The sequence below is a fragment of the Sabethes cyaneus genome, chromosome 2 (assembly GCF_943734655.1).
Source record: "Sabethes cyaneus chromosome 2, idSabCyanKW18_F2, whole genome shotgun sequence".
Taxonomy (NCBI): Eukaryota; Metazoa; Arthropoda; class Insecta; order Diptera; family Culicidae; genus Sabethes; species Sabethes cyaneus.
In genome coordinates this window covers 173,725,187-173,746,887 of record NC_071354.1, presented here as the reverse complement: position 1 = coordinate 173,746,887, position 21,701 = coordinate 173,725,187, and the positions used below count along the sequence as shown (strand labels likewise).

The following is a 21,701-nucleotide window of genomic DNA, read 5'->3' as shown; positions in this document are numbered from 1 at the left end:
ACAAATAAGTTATTGCACAACTAAGCTCCAATAAAAGCAAGTAGGTAAGTGATCCCTTCGATTTGTAAAAATGTAGCAATTCAAAATGTTGAAAGTTGACGCTGCGATTTTCTTTTCCAGCCTATTCCGTCCAGCTGTTTATGATCAAAGAGCACTAAAAATCTCAACAAATACAACGCGTCTCCATTAGATTGACACTGCCACCTAGCATCTTGCCAAAAGCAAACAACCGTCCGTAGGTAGGTACATGTCTCAGCCGGTTCCAAAGGAAAGAAAAAACAAAACCTATTTTGAAAAATTTAAACCCGACCACAACCAGATCAGGTAGGTAGGTTGGTCTTGGTACCTCGGATGGAATGGAATGGAATCGAAAACGGGAGGACTGATGTGCGCGCGCATTTCGGAGCAGTTCACTTACTGAACTGATGTAGTGCGATGTGGTTCTGTTCTGAGTATAATTGGTTCATCAAGCCTGGGAAACCTACAACAGTGCGAACAGTAGCGCATAGCCGGTCGACTAACGACGATGACGACGATGATGATGAGTCTTTCCGCCTCAATTCGAAAATTGAACTGATTTAGTATCAGTTGAACGTTGGAATCGGTCGGAACTCAGTCCGAGTAAGGGTGTTGTCCCGCGGGGTTTGTAGGCTGGCAGTGCTTTATAGCTTCTAGATGCATTATCAAGTGTATTTTGTTTCGAAGATGTGATAAGCGAGCTGTGACCAGTGGTGGAAGCATTTCATGAAACGTGATAATAAATTTGTCAAACTAAAAGACGATTTCAGGTTGCAATCAGGTGTGTGAAACGTTTTATTTCTTAAAAACAAAGAGTGATGATCTGATTCTCCGTAGAATTCAATTTGCACCTTTTATTGTGAACTTGTGATATTTGAGAGTGGTTGTTAGCAAAATTTCATTTGAAAATACGTGGCCATCAATCGACTTCCATGCTGATGGTGATAAGGAAAAGACGCACCAGCGTCCATCAGGTGGTTGAAATTGGAAGAAAAGCTGTGTTCAAGCCTAAGTTCAACTGTTTTAAAATTGTCGGCAACGTTATCGTATGAGAAGTGTTTGTGTTCGCCGGTGTTTGTCCCAGGTGTCGAAGTAAAAAATGTGAGTAATTAAACCAAACTGGAATTATCTAGCAGTGATACGACGAGGAACTGATAATGAAAAATGATGCTTTCTGATAGAAATTTTGAATCACTACCTTGATTTATATGCAGTGAGTAGAAGAAAAGTTTAATCATAGTAAAATTTGATCAAAAAATTGAATAATTTTTTTGGTGTCTGTTTTCATTCTGTATCATTTCAAACTTGATTTCATGACCAAAGAAGAAAAACCTAAAACTGCTAAGATATTAGATATCTTAGTGACAAAAAACTAATTACCACGAAACAGCTGTAACAAAAATCTTAAAGCTAGTCATTGTTCAGTGTATAAAACTGAACTAAACTGAAACTAAATGGTTCAAAATCCATGAAAGGTTAAATCGTATAAACGCACTAGACGCGAGATTGAGAGTTGTGGGTCCAAATCCCCCCTGTACAGTCAATTATTTTTCACAGTTTACATATAATTTTTCCCAGTTCTTTTAATGTTCGTTCTTCACAAAAACACTTTACTTCCTGATAAGAAATACAAAATAACTTAACCAGTATAACTCGATATCAAAATGATAAAAGTTGTATAATTTTCAAACTACTAGTTTATTAGCTAGAGCTTTCATTTGATGCTATGATCGTTGAAATAGGTTGTATAGTTCCGGAGAAAATTGTCTCAGTCACGAAATTTTTACATTTTTGCTTTTAAATTTTATACGAAACGTCGGACCACGAAACAATTCAATAGTGATATACAAGGTAAAAGTACTTTTCAAACAAAATAACTGCAACAGCTAACGAATCTGCTTAGCCATCTTTGAGAAACAGGCGATAGAGAAGAAGCATTCCGCACATACATACACACAAACATTGGTATATCTGACTCAGCCCTCCTGACCTAGGATCACTTTCGTGTTTTTCAACCAATTTCTAAGCCATTGTTGTAGTAAAACAAAGGTGAAATGATCTCTTGTGACTTTTTGTGAAAAATAGAACAAATCTAGTGACATGTAAAATTTTCTGAGTATTATGCACCAACTATCCACGTTCGTAGTCCTAAGCACTAGAAATCAAAGAGAAACACTACAAACATCGACCGAATCATTAATCACGAAATAGCAATAAAGAAAGGAAAAACATCACAATAGTCAGACCGTAAAAATTCCGTTATGCTTAAATGTACCATATTTTGAATAAGTACATGCAGACGATTTACTTGAATCATCATGATTTTTAACATGCACTATTAAAGCGAAAAATATCAATAAAACAACAGATGCCATGACATCAAGATTAGTTTGGTTGCATATTTCATAAACTAATATACGTTACACTATTGTCTTATCTCGCGTCCAAGTACTTATCGTTATTTCCAGTGGGTTTAGAAATAAAGCAAATACCTACCTACATTTTCCCTTTTTATAATGCGTAGTTATATGATAAACTTTACCGTGTGAGAGTAGTCGTAAAAGGAAAAATTTATTATTAGCTGTCTTAGCGATCTCTGCTTCCTTTTTTATTTTTGTTAATGTGGTTTTAACCATTTGGTCATTCACCATCTTTGCTTCTTCAATGAGATACTATCGAAATAGGGCTTGTGGACCACATCTGTAATACGCTTATCAAGCTCATATTTTGTGGTAGGGTAAAGAACTAGTTTTAAGCAGTCTAAGCGGGTCACTGATTGTTTTACCTTATTACAAGCGATGGGTTGACTAAGTGGGGGATATCAGCATACCAATCTTCTTGCTGTCTTTAGTTCTTCAAGCTGTTACCATTGGAAGACACTATTGTTGAGCTAAACTTTTGATTTTTCACTTTAAAAGTTGGAGCGGCGGAACTAATTTTGAACACACCGAACCCATTTTCACCCGCAAGGTGCTTTTTTAAGCAATCCTGAAATCTGAATTTTTTTACGTCCCCTTAAAAAATCCCTCGAACTTTTCCCCCTATTCAGTAAGTTCGCGTTCCTATCCGCGACCTACTAATCGGCATCTGATGCGTAATCGGCATAGATGCGTAAAATGCCATCTGTCTAAATTGTTTATCGGGGCATACACTCACCGCACCGTTCGGCAAACGGTATTCGTCGTCTCTTTTATTCTCTAGTGTTCTTATGGGAAACTGCGAGTTTGACGTCTCACTCGCTGTTCATAAGGATGGTGGGAGAACAAAAGAGGTAAACATATAGCAGTACAAACGATCCGACTCAGAACAGTGTTGTCAAAGCAAATAACATTGGAACTCATCGTTGCTTTATTAAATCACTGAGAAAATCCTCGAAAATTATTGAAAAATCTTTCTTTTGTGTTGTTTTTAATGAAGAAAAATTAATTATGAACATACATTTCTCTTGAAAGTATTGAACCACGTTTTCACCATAGGAGGTTTCAGTTAATTTCAAACTTAAAATTCTTATTTCCAGAACCGAAACAGTGTCTTGGCAACACGATAGTTCATCAGTTGTGCTGCAGCTGCTGCTAGTGGTGAACAGGTTCCGTTCATTCAGAATTTGTTTTCAGTTTTGTTAGAAAATAATAAAACTTTTGGCTAGTGACAAAGCCTTAGATAATAGAAAAAAGAGAGTGAATAATATGGTATGTGACAATTGAGTGCTTGACTTTCATAGTGGTTGTAATCAGTGCTGAAAATTTGATGAATTCGTTAGTAGCGAGGTGGCGATTGCTGAAGAGCAGCTGAAAAATGTACGTTTTTGGACAACAATTTTTAATTCATCATATTTCTTGTCGGAAACCCAGTAAATTGTGTTTGTGTGAATCAAATGTATGGTTAAGTGATTTGTGAAGATGATCCTATCAAAAGATTTTGAAAATATGAATAAAAAAGTGCATTTTCGGATCATTTATGTTCAACTGATTAAAATAGGTAACACTGCTTAACTCGTTCCTTACCCTATTTTGTCAAGCTGAGAAATAGTCGAATAAGAAACGGTTTTTTTTGTTAGATTTTAGTCGTTCGTGACTTCTGTGGGGTTGGGATTTGAACCCGGGTCCTCGGCGTGAATGCTAACCACTACGCCGGGACTGACCCAAGAAACGGTTTTAATCCAAACCGATTATTACTAAATTAGAATTCAAATAGCTCTATCTAGGTTTGGGATACTGAACAATTACCGAAAGACTATGGTTGGAGAATTCGCGAAAAAATGATTATTTGAATCGATGAACATCCTTCATGAGCGTACAATATTCGCCAGCTTTACCAATAATGCATCCATCGACTTTTGATTTTATCACGAACATAGTCTCATTGTGAATATCGTAGTTCATTCAAAAATTGAATCTTGAACGTTGGATGTGGTCGATTTATCAGGTATAAGATGCCCAGCGTTTAAAGTAGTGTTAGTTAATTTAGAAGCTGCAGAACGAGTTTTTTCACACTTTTGCGATGCAAACGATGCAAGCGATGCGTATGTGGCTCATTAATTAAAGGCAAAAGAGCAAGCTGTGAAAACTATCATGCGATCACCGTTCTTAATGCCATCAACAAAATACTCTTCCAAATCATCTTTCACCGAGTCACCAATTGCGAACAGATTTTTATAAAGTTATCAGGCCTTCTTCTTTGAAGGACGGTTAATGACTGACCAAATCTTCACGCTGCGGTAGAAATCATGTCTCGAAGAGGGTTGTAAGTACACAGTCCCTATGTATTCTACGACTACAAAGCTGCGTATGATACTATCAGCCGAAAAGAGTTGTGGACATTCTTGGAAAGCTGAGCAGATTCACTAAAGATAACTTGGATGATACACATTGCTGTGTAGCAATATAACATTGTTCAATATAACGCTAAATGGTGTTACATATTTTTTTTTGTTTTTATTTTACACCATCTTTTGTTGAAGATGTCGTACAGACTGAATATACTTATAAACTATGTTGCACTATGTGATTTCACTGATTCGTTTTTTGAAAACTGATTTTGACATGTCGAAGTTGAAAATATCACACACATCGTTAAAAGCTTGAGGACATAAGTTTGATGCGTTGTTCTGGTCAAGTGCGTCCGGTAAAAAGGTATTGCGATATGCGGTTATATCGCGAATCCGCGAAGAGGTACAACATCGGGTGACACCTATTCTAATAATCTTGGGCAGTCAATATGTTCCTGCAAGTCAACTCCGAATATCCTTTGTTGATTGGTACGTTACTCGAATCGAAATTACCTGCGTCAAATAAAGGGTGTCCCACATCAAATTGCATCACGGAAACAAAAGGGAACACTCTGAAGGGAACACTCTTTAGCTACCGGAGTACCACAAGGCAGTAACTTAAGGCTTGTACTGTTCTTGTTGTTCATAAACGACATATTCAACCTTCCGCTCAAAAGAAAACTCCGCCTTTTGGCTGATGACACATCTGTATCTTACCAAGGATCCATTGACGCAATACAGAAACAAATCAGGCACGATCTTCCCCTATTACGAGGTTTCTTTTCATTGAACCTAGAAAAAGCAAAATACATGCTGTTTCACTCTGGGTACCGACGATTACTGCCCCGCACAACTTTGGAGATGTTATTAGAAGAAGTAGCTGAGTATACTTTCTTGGGACTAACTTTGGACACAATGTTAAGCTGGTTAGCACACATCAACCAACTCAAACGTAAATGGTGCTCTTTGCGTGGACTGCTGAGAAAAATTTCGACCTTCATCCTAAGTAATTGGTTAACAAAGTTATACATCGCACTAATCCATTCAAGACTCTAGTACTTGATAGCAATTTGAGGCCGAGCAAACAAAACCAGACTGAGGGAGCTACAAGTCATACAAAATAGCTACCTCAAAGTAGTTCCACACACCGCACACCGCCCACTGTCCAACAACCACCACACATCGCTTGCCAACAAACGCCACCCATCGATCATCGCAACCTATCATCATCATATCTAACCGTATTCATGCATAAAAATCCGGTGTAAATAATTTTTGAAAATGTTACTAACGGGTGGCAACTAAAATTTTGGAATTTTTTTCTCAAGCTGTCAAAAAAAGACAAAGATACCTGAAGAAGATCTGATTTACCGAAATTAAAGATACATTATCCATTGATGCAAAAAAAAAATTAGTGTACATTTAAAAACGGTTCGTAATCGGCTGTGCGGCGAATCTTCCGTTTGATGTCGGAACAGAAGCGTTGTACGGCCGTCATGTCAACTTTGCGAATGCATCTCTTGATTCTACCAATCAACTGTTTGCAATTCGTGGCTCTCCAGTTATTTTTGTACACCAAGGAACTCAAGATCCCGAAGAAATCTTCGATGATGATTGATGTTTTTGTACAAACGGAATCAAAATTTTCCTCAAACGTTCGTCTGGTGCATCTTAATTGTTAGCCAAACCAGAAGGCTTGTTCTTGAAGGCACGAGAAAGAGAACGATGTCCTTCTGCGTCCATAATTTTGGCTGGTCTTCCACTATGCTTGCTTGCTTGCGTTGTTGGGCATCTTATGATAAACAGTCGAAACCGCAACCTATTTGCTTTTCAAATGTTGTACCGTATACTTTTTGTCGATATTTCTGAGGCAGTTCGTAGAAATATACAACGCACTCCCGACATGCGTTTTGCTTCGACGGCATTTTAAGCAAAACTGGGCAAGCATAAGCAAAACAAAAAATATTGACAAAAAGAGGAGAGAGAACTAACACATACATACTTTCATTTCTTTCTGAGCTCGTTTGTTGTTGAGTATAGAGACCGCGAAAAAATTCCAAAATTTTAGTTGCCACCCGTTGTCTCAGCATAGGGTACGGGAGGGTATTCCCAGCACGCTACTAATTTCGGCATACATTACCTTTTTTAGCTATACTTTCCCAAATAAAAACTTTGCCGCTATAGGCTTTAATGTGTTATAACTATTTTCATAAAAGTGTAAGTAATTTGCTAAATTTTATTCAATAAACATCAAAACCACTGTTTTTCCACTAGCACGTGACCAGGCTGAAAAAAACCAGCAGCAATCGCTTACGCGCATCCGCTCTTGATGATGGTTTGGAAAACACACAATTATGATCACGTTTACTTGTTCTAGAAACTAAACAGCTGTGAATATGCTATCACAGAACAATTCTACTTCTTTTTATCACGGAAGAACACAAAAATTCCCCTCTGATATGAAAATATAGATCAATTTTCATTCACTAGCCATTAACAGCATTTTGTTTTTAATTCCGGCATATGGTGCGTTATATACATAACTACCAATATGTGAGGCCTGAAACGCTTCTATCGTGTTGACATAGCTAGTATTTGAGTGACAACCACTTGCTTCTGGCGCTAATGTATATGAACGATTCAATGATACACTAGCGACAGCAGCAAGCTGCTGTCACTACAAAACTAATTATCTTCAATGAGTCAGGAATGTAGGCAATACCGACAAGTTATCCATCGGTCTCTTTTGATCTGTTTTTGCAAAGCATCTAATCCCTGTGCAGGCTATTTCGGCCGGTCGGATTTAACAAACACAGACTCCACTATAGAAAATGGGCTCAATTAAGCCGCAGCGGCTTTATCATTTCTCGCGACTATAACTCAAATTCAGTAGCGTTTCATTAAAACCAAAATATACGTCGATATTCAGTAAATAATATTCTATCAACTGGTATAAAAATCTTGTCTCGAATAAGTATAGTTTCAACGTAATTCCTGAATATTGTTCAGGCTACCGCTGAAAGGGCTGGAAATACCCTCCCGTACCCTACTTCCTTAAAAGAGCATCGTTCACTGGAAGGTGCCTCAATTATTGCATGTTCAAAAAATGAAAAGAGTTTTTAGTGCCTACTGAAGAAGTTGCTCGAAAGGTGCAACACTTCAACAGGCTTTTTCCTGGAAAATATAAAAAATAAATACTTATAAAAAAAATTTCTTGCAGTGCCAGACAGTCCGAACCTGATAGTGGAAACCGCCGTACGGTACGTCAAATATGAACGGAGTCATTCTGGAATCCAATCCGAAAGGCCCATACGCTTCAACTTGGCGATAACCAGAATGTGTGACAGTATCAAAAGCTTTTGTAAAGCCGGCGTACACCGAGCCTGCTTGTCGTTTTGCTTCGACTTTTCTGGATAAAGAAGAAAAGTAGCACATCAGTATCACGATTTAACGATCTCTACAAAATTGAAAAAAAAAGTCACATCAACTGCACTTCATAGTATAACTTCCAGGATTTGGGAGGTGCTTTATGAGGGTATCAAGTTTTCGTAGATTTCATCAGCGCAGCATACGATACAGTTGAGCGCAAAGAGCAGGAGCAGCCTTTATTACGATTTTTGGGGACAACAGGGCAAAATGGACCACCAATCGATTTCCTGCATTTTTTTACATAGGAATAGGTATCTTGTAAGTTTGAAAACCAGCGGCTTCTAATTCTTAAAGTTAAAAAAATTCTGATTCTTGGGATTACGAGCTCGTTTTTGCCCATTGTGCTACGGTGGTCCGGAGATCTCGTAAAGACGCCGTGCGACTGTGCAGTGAAACCTGTTTACTTCAAGGATCCCATCACCACCAGGAATAGGGTTCAACGTGCTAGATGGCTAGACCAGTTACACAAACATACATTGACTTTTATATATGAGAAGAAAATAGTATTTTTAAAAGTACCGTCCAGGTAGCTTCGGGTACGACGCTGGTCTAACAAGCCAGTTGTCGTATGTTCGAATCTCGGCTGAGCGGTGCGGCTAGAGAGGTAGTAAGATCGTTGTACTGCCCCCCTAATTGTCCTGTACTCTAATAACAGGTTGCGATATCTATCAAATGTCGATTAAGAAGGGTAAAGTATTAAAAACGGTTGTAACCCAAGGCTTTGAGTATTTTAAAAACTATTTCGGTTATTTAGCGGGAACTATTTTACTACAATTTGGAAGCTGTTAACAACAAATTTTCAATATTATTATTATATTATTCATTAATATTTTTGGAGAGACATTTTGTCTCAAATATATTGTTCAATCATCAACGACATTAAGAATTAGTCATGCTTAACAATCATTTACTTTCATATGCTTAACGTTGAACGGAAAACTCTGTAAAGTATAGAACCACGTGCCTGAGTGGGAACATGATACGTTTGGTAATGATTCGCTTCTGACAATTATGTCCATGTATCGGTTGTCGGTCGTCTGTTGATTGAACAGAACATCAATGCGTTACGGTTCATTGAGAAGTGGAGGCAATTGGCTTGGCGGTTTCCCAGATAAAATTTAACTAGGTCAGCCTGGTTGACAACTGCAATAAGCTTGTATTTGTAAAAAGGGCCGTTGTATAAAGGGCAAAAAACTATATCGGAATCTGTCCGTAATTTTATCAAGTTAAGTAATCAATCAATTATCATAGACCAGTTTGTAGATTATAGGAGTATATCTATTTTAATGCTAATTGAGAATGAAAACACGATCGACTTCTGTCTTAGGTATTACAGATAACTATAGAAGTTTATGAATAAAGTTACACTCGGTTAGCAAGACGTATATTCTAAATGGATAATGAGTAATCAAAGAAAAAAGAGCTTTGAATAAGTCAAAATAAGCTTAAAAAATAATTTTACTGAATATCTTAGTAGAGTCTTATATATTTAAAATGTATTGATTGATCAAATTGGAGTCAGAATGAAAGTGTAAAGCAACGAAATTAAGAATAAATTGTTTGAAGAGAACTATAGCTTCTCCCAAATAAAATAGCTTTTCGAAAAAGCTTCAATCATATTAAATTTTATAGTTAAAGGCGAAATTGCACGGTACCCCATTGATTGGAATATCTTTGCATTGTCATTCTTTAAATACGGTTATGCCTATTGTATAACTCATTTCCTTTTCCGTTTAGCAATACCCACACGAAATCTCTCGCCTGATCTGTTGCAAATCAAATTCTCTCACAATTGAACATGCTTAATTGACAGCTTCGTGCGGCATTTTATTACTAGAGATAAGCTAGAATCTACAACTGATATAATTAACGATTAGTATAATACTATCATGTTTCCAGCGCTATTAATTACATATGCTCTAACAGCGATGAGGTATCATTGCCTCAGTTTTTCAGCGCTTTGTGCTGTGATCATTGACTGTATGAGCATTCCTCTGCCTAGATTATTCAGGTTAACCATGCTCTATGTCTAGAGCGATTGATTCTCGAGTAAATCAATGTTAACTTTCCACACGCTTGCCTCACATTTACCGCTCAATTGGATTGCTATTGTTGCCAAACTGATTCTATTATTCATCGTTGAACACCTTTACTGATTTGGATTGGCACTCCCGCTTTTGTTGCATTTACGCTCGGTCAATTTAGGCTTTTGAAATCACTTCCATTCGCAGGAAATGTCAACTTTGTTGTTTTTTTAGCTTTCAACCTGGGGGGCATTGACTATCGTTTCGTCCGATATTATGTGACTACTTAGAACATTAGTGTTTGTCATACAGCTGAAATAGATGAAATGCATTAGATTTGTATTCCACAATTTCAAAGGAAATATATTAGGCTGATCTATTTTGTAGTAATTTTTTCTAACAATAACAAAATAGAAGCGGTACTGGCGTGTGAGTCGAAATATTGGATGGCCTTATGGAAATGTTTTGAACTTCCCAGACCCAGAAAGTCAGCTTCTTCAACTTTTTAAACCTACGTTAGGCAGCTGCCACCACATATGACTCGTTCCGCGAGACGGCTTTAATTGGCTCAATTCTTCCTAATTGAGTAAAATGTGTTGCACTGCAGCGGATTCAACGGATTGCTGTGGTGTGCGCACTCGCGAGTGGACAAGACGTGGACATATATCTCGACCCTTGGGCTCGCCAGTGTGGACAGCATCGAACGAAAAGCAATGCAACAGCTTGCTCGGTTGTTTCATGTGTAATTTATGTTGAGTTTTCTAAAAAGAGCATCAGATTTGGTCAATGTATTAGTTTTGGTCAGCAGGAAATTTTTGAAAATTTAAAAAGATTCTACGCATACTGTAGCAAAAGATATGCTAAATGAATTCAACATTAGTCATAGGTCGTGTATAGGAAATCACCATTCAAATGGTTTGAATGAAATGATTTTTTGCTACTTTGTGCCATAACAATTTCATGTTTGCGCGTCATGGCAAATTTGAATTTGCACAGTTTAGAAATTTGGATAGTTTAGAAGAAATTTGGAAATCTATTGCAGCATTTGCTTAAGAGGCCATTGCAAGCAGATGGCATTAGCATTAACAATTATTATAGGTACAACGCTATCAAGCAAAACTAAATCGAACTGACTGCTCCCAGGCAACGGCATGAAAGGTTTACGAACAATTGTGCTGTGATGAATGACACTGATAACGACAAATCTGACATGTGAAACAAATCATACACAGGAAAGCGAACACGGTGGATCTACCTCAGCTGTCTGTTTCGTCTATCAATGCTGATCGTGCTCCAACACAGCGCACATTAGTGCAACGAACCGCCCCTTCAATCCCTGTAATGCATTGCCTTTTGCCATGATGACAGAAAAATTCACTCAAGCTGACAGCGCAAAAATGAACATCTACCTAAATGATCACCTTATCACCAAACCGCTAATTTAACAACAATCAAACAACAATGTTTGTCAGGCTAATATCTACTCCCACGCAAAGCATTGCATAATAATCACTACATCCAGCATTTTTTTCTTCTCATTTTCCAGAAACCACCCACCGCACCACCCACTTTGCGATGATTCGGCCTAAATTCGTTGGCAAACGCATTCTCCTCACATTGGGCGCTCTCGTGACGCTAACGCTAAGCTTCGTCAATGGATTTGCGACACTTGCAACCGATTTGGATAAACCGCAGCGGTGTCTGCAGGAACGGACATACAAAATGGTCGGCTATAATTGTGCTAACCTCAACCTGAAAGAGATTCCGCAGTCGCTGAAGAGTAATTTACAGGTAATAAGAACGAATGATACCGTGAACGGTATCAAATACAAGCGTGCTATTGTTGACCAATAATAAAGAAGAGGAGTAGTGACAAATGTAGTATTTGTTAGTGGAGCATCTAATTCTCAGCTCATACACACAATTACTCAATTGGTCTGGCAAAGGGTCAATTGATTTCAAGTTCTATGCCCACACGAGATGCACGGCCATATATGTACGCTGTCGGTAATTGACTACATTGAAAATACTAGCATGTGCGGTTTTCGAAAATCATTGTGACCGGTTCGAACACAAACCGCAACTCGATGTGTCATAAAATTCATCAAATTTTATTTGCGTTGATAGTAGCCGAATGGAATTGATACCAAAAACAAATGAACAACCAAACTCAAGCAGCATTGACCTTAAACGAGTACATTTAACGGTTGTGAAAAGTAGAAGCTATCAATCATTCCAAAATTAGTTTATGATAATGAGGCATTGAGCAGAGGCATTGCATTGATAATGTTTGGCAGCTGCAGATAAAATTTGATTTTAACGGGAAATTAGCAGTCATTAACTTTTCGCCGGAGAGCCCAATTTCGGAAGCAGTTTTTGGGCCCAAAAGCGGGGTTCTGTTTGTAAAAATATAAATACTGCATTCTTCTTGCCAGTCTGAACACAGCGAATATATTTTCATGCACAGAATTTTTTTCATACAAAAAAAAACTAATTTGAAATTGACAGAATCGATGACTGCTAATTTCACCTAAATTTCGTGTAAAAAACTAATTCTCCAATGCACAATTTATACTCCGATCAGAACAAAATATCAAATTTATAGCTGAATGAGTTCTGGATAACATGATTCTTATTGTGAAATATTATTCCAAATTTCGCCTTGTTGGCAGTAAAAATAAAAAAAACACTGCATCAAAATCTCTTTTGAATATTTTACAGATATGTATATCAAATTATAAATTATCTGATCCTGTTTATGTCATGATTAGCTGCAAAAACTCAAGATATGTAGATAGATACAATTATTGTAGGTAATACATTTTATGTAGCGCAAGTTCTCCTATCACATTTTTAACAGACGATGCTAGAAATAGTAAATGTAGATAATACAATTAAGTAATGTTTTTGTTGAAATCATAAATAATCATAAAAAACAAAATAAATAAATTGCGCAGACTGAATGTCTACCGCTTTTAACCGAAACGACGCGTGGCAGATGCTCACCTCAGGAAACTTTTTCAAGAAGTTATTCTATTGTTCAAATTAAAGCAATATATCAAGTCAAAAGTTAAGCATTTAAATGGTAATAAATATATTGCTGAATTTTCAAGATGCATAAAACTATAAACATAGAAAGAAGCAACATCTTACTGCTACGTGTGGAAAACTTACTTACTGGTCTCTATCCGTTGGTCCGGCAGGACAAAGGGATGCAATCAGAGATCTCCACTGCCGACGGTTACTATAGATTACAGAGGCGAAATAAAGGTAACTCTCCGCTTTGGTTTAAAATTTTGCGGTTTTTGAGTGCCTTGTCGTCTTTTTAATCTCTAGTGTCTGTACTGACGGTTATCCGCCATGGCATTCACCTTTCACCGTTTTTGTTCAAAATTTTCCATAGCTCGTGTCGATTTACACTATCATATGCAGCTTTGAATTCAATAAAAATCTGCCACATGATGAAGATTTGGTGCGTTGAAGACCGACCCTCCCTGAAGACGGCTTGATAACTTCCCGCAAATCTACTCCTACGGTTATTGGTGACAGTCGATGGAAGATGACTTGGGAAAAACATTGTGATAGGCGGCATTCAGAATAGTAGCCGCTTGGTAGTTCTCACAACCCAGCCTTTCTTAAAGATAGGGCAAATCAATATCAATATCAATAGGGCAAGACGTGGTTGTCTTTCCACTCCTCCGGCAATCGTTCCGTATCGCAAATCTTGACAATTAATTGATGCAAACAGCTGGCCGCTCCAATGTCATCTTTTCCTGCTGCTTTGTTGTTCTTCAGCTGCTAGATGGCTTCTTTAACTTCGCTTATCGATGGGGATGATACGTCTCCGTTCCTTGCTGCTCCAATGAAGTCACTTCCTCTACCATCACGGTCTTCCGCCTACATGCCATTTAGGTGTTCATTGTAGTGCTGCTTCCGACTTTCGATCACCACACGGTCGTCTGTCAAAATACCTCTATTTTTATCTCTGCACATTTTGGATCGCAATGCCAAGCCCTTGCGGGTTTCGTTGAGTTTTTGATAGAACTTCCCTGTGTCGTGAAAGCGGTACAGTTGTTCCTGTTTCTTGCACTCCTTCTCCTGCTGGTGGCATTTTTTGTCATGGAGGAGTCGGGTTTGCTGGTTCCACTTTTGTTTGTATCGCTCCACCTTCTGACAAGTGACTATTGACTACGCAGCATTAGTACCTGCGCTCATTCTTCACATAATATCTGCTGGTACTCCCCGTCAAACCATTCGTTACATCGATTCGGTCACCTGTAACGCCAGTTTATCGAACGTCTTCCTCTATAGCATACAATCCCCGGGAGCGGGTCGTACTTCGGAGTCACCGAGCTCTTCTTGGTTCACTATTAAAGATAGGTTTGGAGGCTCATTCCCCAGAAGTTGGTCATGTATCTTTTACTATGTAAGTAGCATATCTTAATACTTGATACAACTCATGATATCTGCGCTTACCCTGTGCTCCTCCATTTTCCAACTCACCGTCAAGTTTTGATGGTATCTTTTTACGCTCAAAAACTCTGAGCATTTGTCCATCAATTTTCTTCAGCGCCGTACTTCATGTCCTTTAAAAACCACCGAGAGGATAACCGTTCTACATAACGCAAGGTTGAACTAGTTTGCAAATTAAAAGGTCTTATTCGCAACTACAATTTGTCGTTTCACTTCGCGTCTCATATCGTTCATCATGTCACGAACATATTTACCATCGTGTATGAATTTCTCAACCATTTCAAATTGTTTCCCATTCAGCTCCACTTCGGCACCAACACGATCGCAAAGCCCAGCTAACTTACCAAGTACCGCGTATTTTATTTAGATAGAGGCGAGAATGAGCTCTGATCATAGAAGCTTTTTCTTGAATGGCCTTCAGAACTCTTCCATTCATTTTGATAACGACCATAGAGGTGGCTGTGGTGATAAAGATTTCACCCATTATTCGTACATGTGATTTTACTCCCTCCATTCGAATCAGTTTAATAAGTTTGAACGGAAACCCGTGTTCAAGCATCATCTGTCACTGCTCGAAAAAATTGACAGCCCTGCAAATAGGCGAATATAAAACGCATTCAGCGCATACACTTTTACCCCTGGTAGTGTTCTTTTATCTGTCAGCCCATGGACATGACTACTAAGCTGCTGGCAGTGTAAATCTTTCTTAGTTTTCTATAGGAGCAGGGCTTCGACCGATCCTTTTTTTCTAGCGCAGTCACACCAACGCGCATTCAAGTTCACACCGTCCGTTTAGAGGTGGAATACGAACGCTATGCATAACACAACTGGCAGTTTGCTCAGTCAAACGCCGATAGCACGCAGCAGAACGACCGCGTTCTAAAACTTTTTGACATTGTCGTTTCGATCAAGTTGCCTTTACCGTTTGGAGCAGCGAATGACTGCAAAACAGTCAAATGACTGGCAATCACCACGCTAACGAAAACCAACCGCACAATCGTATGATTCAATACTACAAAAAATAACCACTACATGTGCATGAAGTCGGTCGGACTCCGTCCAATACAAACGAATATTTTGCTTGCGTCGGACTGACGTCCGGGTGACAAACTATTACTGTGAGCATCCGATTTGGAGACAAAAAGAGAAACGAAAAAATACGTCACCGTATGCTTCCAGTCAGTTTGCAGTTTATATTCTCAAAGCGCAAAGCAAAACGGGAGATCGACTATTTGCTTTTGCTGAGATGCCGCATGAATTGTAAGACGGCAGCAGCGCAAGCGGCGGATTGACTGGATTCAAAAAACAGTCAAATGATCGTTCAAAAAGCGGAGTTCGAATGCGGAAAGCTCGCATTCACGGCAATCACATTCAACTTGCGATCCCTTTTCAAGCTCTGTATAGGAGTGTGAAATTGTCCAAATTTAGCGGACTAAACATCCATGGATGGCGACAGTTTGGAACCAGCTAAAATAACAGCTAATAATAGTTAAATTATAACTAAACGGCTGTGTTTAACTGCGTTCTACTTAGTTTCAGTTGTTTTAAAATGAATCAACCTTTAAATAGGTACCAGAACCAAAAGTACCAAAACCTATAAATGGGACATGGACAATGTATGTAGTTTGACATCAGCCACACCACTCCTCTGGTTTTCTACCCTTCAATACAATTCATTCATAAATTGCAGTGCTGAATGATTGCACGTCTAACCTGACAGTCATTTTCTTGTTATTGACTGATATTTTTGGTCTCAAAATTCAGTTAACAGCTGGCAGTTTAACAGCTTTTTAAAATCAACCAAAACCTAGTTGAAGGAAATCAATTAAAACTTTGAAGCATTATTTACGTTTATTGCCGTTTTGTTTGCCGTTGTTGGCACATCAAAACAAATGAATGATTCACATCTAATTTCATTCACTATTGCCGAGAAGTAGAGAACAAAACGAACATGAACGCAAATGATTCGCTCGAATCAATGGTTTCAGGTTGCCAATACTGTCCATTTCATCTGTATTAGAAACAGCAACGAATGAGCAGTATATTGCATCGGTTTAGACTTATTGCATAAATTGAATATGACATTTCTAAGCAATGGTCACAGCTGGGCAGACACTTCCCGGGTGTCCCGGAATGCCACTTGAATGTTGACACGCTTAAAGAAATGTTACAGATAAGACCAAAATTTTCTGAAAATTGCGAAGTGTATTTCTAGTAGAACTCCGCTAACGAACTGCTTAAATGCACTGCTTAAATTAAGTACATTCAGCTTGAAAATACATGCAATTTTATTTTTCATTGTCTTTGAAGAACTTTGTTAATTGTTATGCACTAAAAAAGCTATTTTAATTTATATTGGCATCTGAATCTAGAAACAATCTGCTCCCTTTAGCCACAACTCGCATAACTGAATCGTACGCCGCCTTAAAATACCGTTCTCCAATTCTTTGGAAACCGTATACTTGCCGCCAGATCTCACTCCACCTAATCTAATCATCTTGCTCGGTCTGATTCTGGTCATCTTACCCCTACCGAATTTAAAGCCAAACATCATTTTCGCAGGGTAATTGTCCGTCAGCTTCAACCAATTTTTGAATAGTGGGTTTGCCGTAAAATTACGCAAGTTACTGGTTTCCCATCTGCTTCCACACTTCATTCTCGTCTACGCCATCGAAGATCGTTCTTAGCACTCGTCTCTTGAAAACTCCGAGCACTTGCAGTCTGCTTTGAGCATTATTAACATTCCATGCCCATAGAGATCTAAATCCGTAGAGGTCTTATACAACAATAACACCCTGTAGCACCATGTTGAATAGCAAACATGAAAGATTCAAGGACCATCACTTTGACGGAGTCCTCCGGGAGTTTTTTTTGCTTGATTGTAGACCCTTTAATTTCTTATTCGGTCTCCTCTGGGATTTGAATAAACTTGAAAATCCCCGAAATTCGCACCCAGCATGGTGTCCATCTTAGTCTTAACCAGTCTGAATAATTTCCCGGGAAAGCCGTCTATAATCTTTGCCATCCATAATTCTTTCATAGCTCGTTGCGCTCGATGGTATCATATGCAACTTTGAAGTCAATGAAATTATGATTCGTCCCTCACGAAGCCAGCCTTATAATTTCGCACAAAACTATTTTTAAATTGTATTCACTGTATTCTTCTTAACAATCCAAACACATTGAATATATTTTCATGAACATTATCATGTTTATTTCAAACAAAAACTGCTTTTGAAAGTCACAGAATCAATGACGAGTTATTTCTCCATACTTCGTTTATCATAAAGGTTAGAACCTCTGCCACAATTTTCGCAATGATGAGATTGCTTTCCCCACCGTCATGGTTATCTACCATTTGTGTCATTTGTTCATCGAAGTGCTTTTTCTCCGTTCCGGTTACATCACGATCATCCGTCAAGATACTATCGTTCTTATATTGACGCATTTCGGCTCGCTCCACAAAGTCTTTGAGGGATTCAAAGTAGCCCGAACAATATTCAGGAATTATGTTGAAACTATAAGCCCTATTTTGTAAGTCACATCGAGCTACTCGACTCGACTGTGTCACTGTACGGAGAATTTTGGACACGTATTAACCCAGTAAACCATTTGGTTTGTATATCTCGATTGCAACTGAGGTATACGAAATCATATCTGAACGAAAAAGTTATTTTTCACGCCATATAAGAACATATATGTGCCAAAGTGGAGGCGATATACGTGCGAAAATTTTGACAACTATTTGTAATTCTATTTTGCGCAGTTTTTATAACACGCAACTAAATACTCCTGAATATATGATTAAGATATAATCAAATATTGCAATTGTCTATGCTGCTTTATAATTCACAGTCATGAATTGTATATGAAGACACGCACGACTGCAAAACAACTTATTGTTCACTTCGATTTGACATACTCTAATCATTATACAATTCCAATGTGAAATTGACATGAAAACGATTTATTGTGAACTTGCTATTACGATATTGTGTTATCTGGGAACCATCACCAGGTTATGGTCCGAGTCAACGTTAGCGCTTCGAGTCAGCAATCAATCAGAACGAGATCGATCTGTATTTCTGTCCTGGCGTTGACCTTGAATACGGGAGGTGTACTTGTGTAGTATTTTGTACTCAAGAAGGTACTGCGTAACGGTCATGCTCTTGGGGGCGGCAAAACCGATAATTCTTAGGCCCATTTTATTGATCAGCTGGTGGGCGTTGTTGCTTCAATCAACGATTGTTATTTCTCCTCATGGCTGACATGGGCGTTGAAATTCCCAGTGACGATCGAGACTTCTGAACTGAGGTCTGTGCACGTTGATTATGCTTATGTTTTTACCATGCTTATGTATTTAACATCATTTACTAAGTATCATTTTTTAAAATATAAAATAAAAAGTAAATTCATTTAGAATTTTCTGCCAAAATTCTTCTGATATCATTCTGCCAAAATTTGTCTGATTTCCTAGAATAGTTTCTAAGTGCGGAAAACTGGTCGATGACACGGCCTCCAATTCTGCGAAAGCAGCTTGTACGAGTTAACGAACAGCATCTATATTCACTGCCAAAAATGTACACACCAAATTACCTTCTGAAAGTAAATATACTGAGAATTAGGAACAGTATCGTGAAATGCTTAAAAGATTTGGCCTGCGTGGAATTTGTATGCCGCTGGAAATACCTTAAAGAAAATATGACATCACCCACTTTGAGATATCCTGAGCAAATATTACAAGTTTTTCGAAAGGGTGCATCGGTTGTGCCAGCAAATATGGTCTTTGTTTACAATTACAACCAAGGTTGAAAAAATCATATAATAAAAAACACATTTATTACTTTTCAATTACATCGTAGTGGAACTCCCCCCATAATAGTGCAACCCAACCCATGTTTACCATTAAATTGAATATCCACGTTGACTTTATTATAAACATTGCGCAAAATGCGTAGTTCAGTTTCCTTGGTATACTTTAACTCGCTACAAAAACTCACTAAGGCTGCTTGCCCAAAAGTTTAAACACTCCCTGAACTGCGAGGAACAAAATAAACTAGCAAACCAATTTAGATCAATTAACTTAATCGTTCCTCGTAAAGAAAGAGCAGGGTGGTGTCTGGTAGATTTTTCAGTAGTAGATAAGTAAAAGTAAGAGATGGAAGTCCAATTTCGTAATGCGTAAATTAATGCGGTTCTTAGGTTCGAAAAACGAATAACAACGTTAGCCACCACATCGTCCATTTTTGTTGACATACGATTATAGAAGCATCATGGTTCGCATGAATTTTCACATACGTTTCAATTTTATCATAGATTATTGTTTATTCAGTCATTTTACGACGAACCTGTGATGCGTAGCTTTCCATCATCGATTTCACACTTCTTTTTTATTCAATTCCAGATTTTGGATCTCAGCTTCAATCGCATACGCGACCTAAATAGACATTCGTTTTCACGTTACACCGATGTCAAATATCTGTATCTATTTGAGAATATGATTCAGAACATAGAGGATGACACGTTCAGCGAACTCAGTAGTTTGGAGGTGAAATATTCATACTACAAAACATTAAATTGTTACTATAATTTATTTGCTTATAGGCGCTCGACTTATCCAGCAATGCTTTAAAGACAATCCCCCTGGAACTTTTTCGACTGCCCCTGCTAAGGAATTTATACGTAGCTCATAACGCTCTCAGTGATCTGGACAGAAATTTACCACTATTGGATAAACCGGTTCAAGCTCCAATCCAAATTCTTAGCTTGGCAGATTGCTGGCTCACGAAACTGCCAAACTTCGGTATCTTGCCAGATTTGTGGCAGCTGAACATTTCGTCCAATCCAATGACGGAGCTTACGGTGGACCAGTTTTCACCTATGTGCAATCTCCGATCGTTAGACCTTAATAACACCCAAATACAGATCTGCTCCTGCCAACTCATTACAGCGGAACTTAGCACCAGGCGGACAAAAATTCTTAATAGTCATCCTCACTGTACACCTCTATTTTCAGCAGGTAACTTTTCATACAAATGGCTCATATAAATTCATGATTTTTTCTGAACATTATTGCAGAACAAAGTATCTGCGCACAGGACGTGTCGCCCGCAACACCCACAACAGACTATCAGCAATGCATGGAAATTCGAACCGCCCGCAAACTGAACACCGAAGCCAAAACAGCATGGTTTAAAATCTCTTTGGGAGTGCTAACGTGCATCGTCCTCTTTTCGCTGATCCTGTATTGCCTACACAAACGAAACGCCAAGAGTATGAAAGCAAATAAAAACAAACATGGAAACAAAACTGCTCCCATTCATAAAGTGATGGTGCCATCCGGTGATGAGCTGCCAATCGTCGAAAACGGTAACCGTGATAAACTTATAAATGATTGTGATTAGCGTTGCCCGTGGTTGGCATGCTTTCTACATATTGTAGCGAAACGTTGTAGATATTTCAACGAACAAGACTAACGATTTAAAGTAAGTGGCGTGAATGGGTTGTTAAAATGGGTGCCGAAGTTCAGACAACTAGTGTAAATCGAGCGAACTAGAACTAGAAGTTGTTCTTCCAAACTAAATTGTCCTATTAAGCACAATAATCTAACATTAGCGACCAGATACACCAAACTCGCGCAAACGTTTTCTTTAAGTAAAACGTCCAAATTGTATATAAATAATAAGATAATGATAATAAGCAATATAATACATAAGAGTAGAAATTACAAGCACCTTAGTAATGCACACATAAAATGAATAGCATATATTCTGTATGATTTATGCATGGAACATGTCCTGTGGGTATGTTAGAAAACATGAAATATTTTGAGGAAAATGTAAATTGAAAAGCATTTTATAGACTCACAAGAGTTGGGGCGCCATTCATATAGGATTAGAAAAAATAACAAGTCTAAAAATGCACATAGCTCTCCAACTTGTGAGTTAATTAGTTGAACTTTACTGTTATCCTATTTTGTCGCAAGCATT

The 21,701-nt window shown here is 38.2% G+C and overlaps 1 protein-coding gene across 1 annotated transcript; it reads left to right on the top strand.

The window, feature by feature from the left end:
- The first annotated feature begins 618 nt into the window (after positions 1-618).
- LOC128737533 (CD180 antigen) lies at positions 619-21,628 on the top strand. The gene is made up of 5 exons (XM_053832200.1): positions 619-1,119; positions 11,786-12,030; positions 20,117-20,260; positions 20,317-20,731; positions 20,791-21,628. The coding sequence occupies exons 2-5, from the start codon at positions 11,815-11,817 to the stop codon at positions 21,114-21,116; spliced, it is 1,101 nt and encodes a 366-aa protein (XP_053688175.1). The 5' UTR covers positions 619-1,119; positions 11,786-11,814; the 3' UTR covers positions 21,117-21,628.
- Positions 21,629-21,701: the final 73 nt, after the last annotated feature.

Coding starts and splice junctions, on each gene's coding strand:
- LOC128737533 (XM_053832200.1), top strand. CDS start 11,815: ATGATTCGGCCTAAATTCGTTGGCAAACGCATTCTCCTCACATTGGGC. Junction 12,031..20,116: donor CGCTGAAGAGTAATTTACAG/GTAATAAGAACG, acceptor ATTCAATTCCAG/ATTTTGGATCTCAGCTTCAA. Junction 20,732..20,790: donor TACACCTCTATTTTCAGCAG/GTAACTTTTCAT, acceptor ACATTATTGCAG/AACAAAGTATCTGCGCACAG.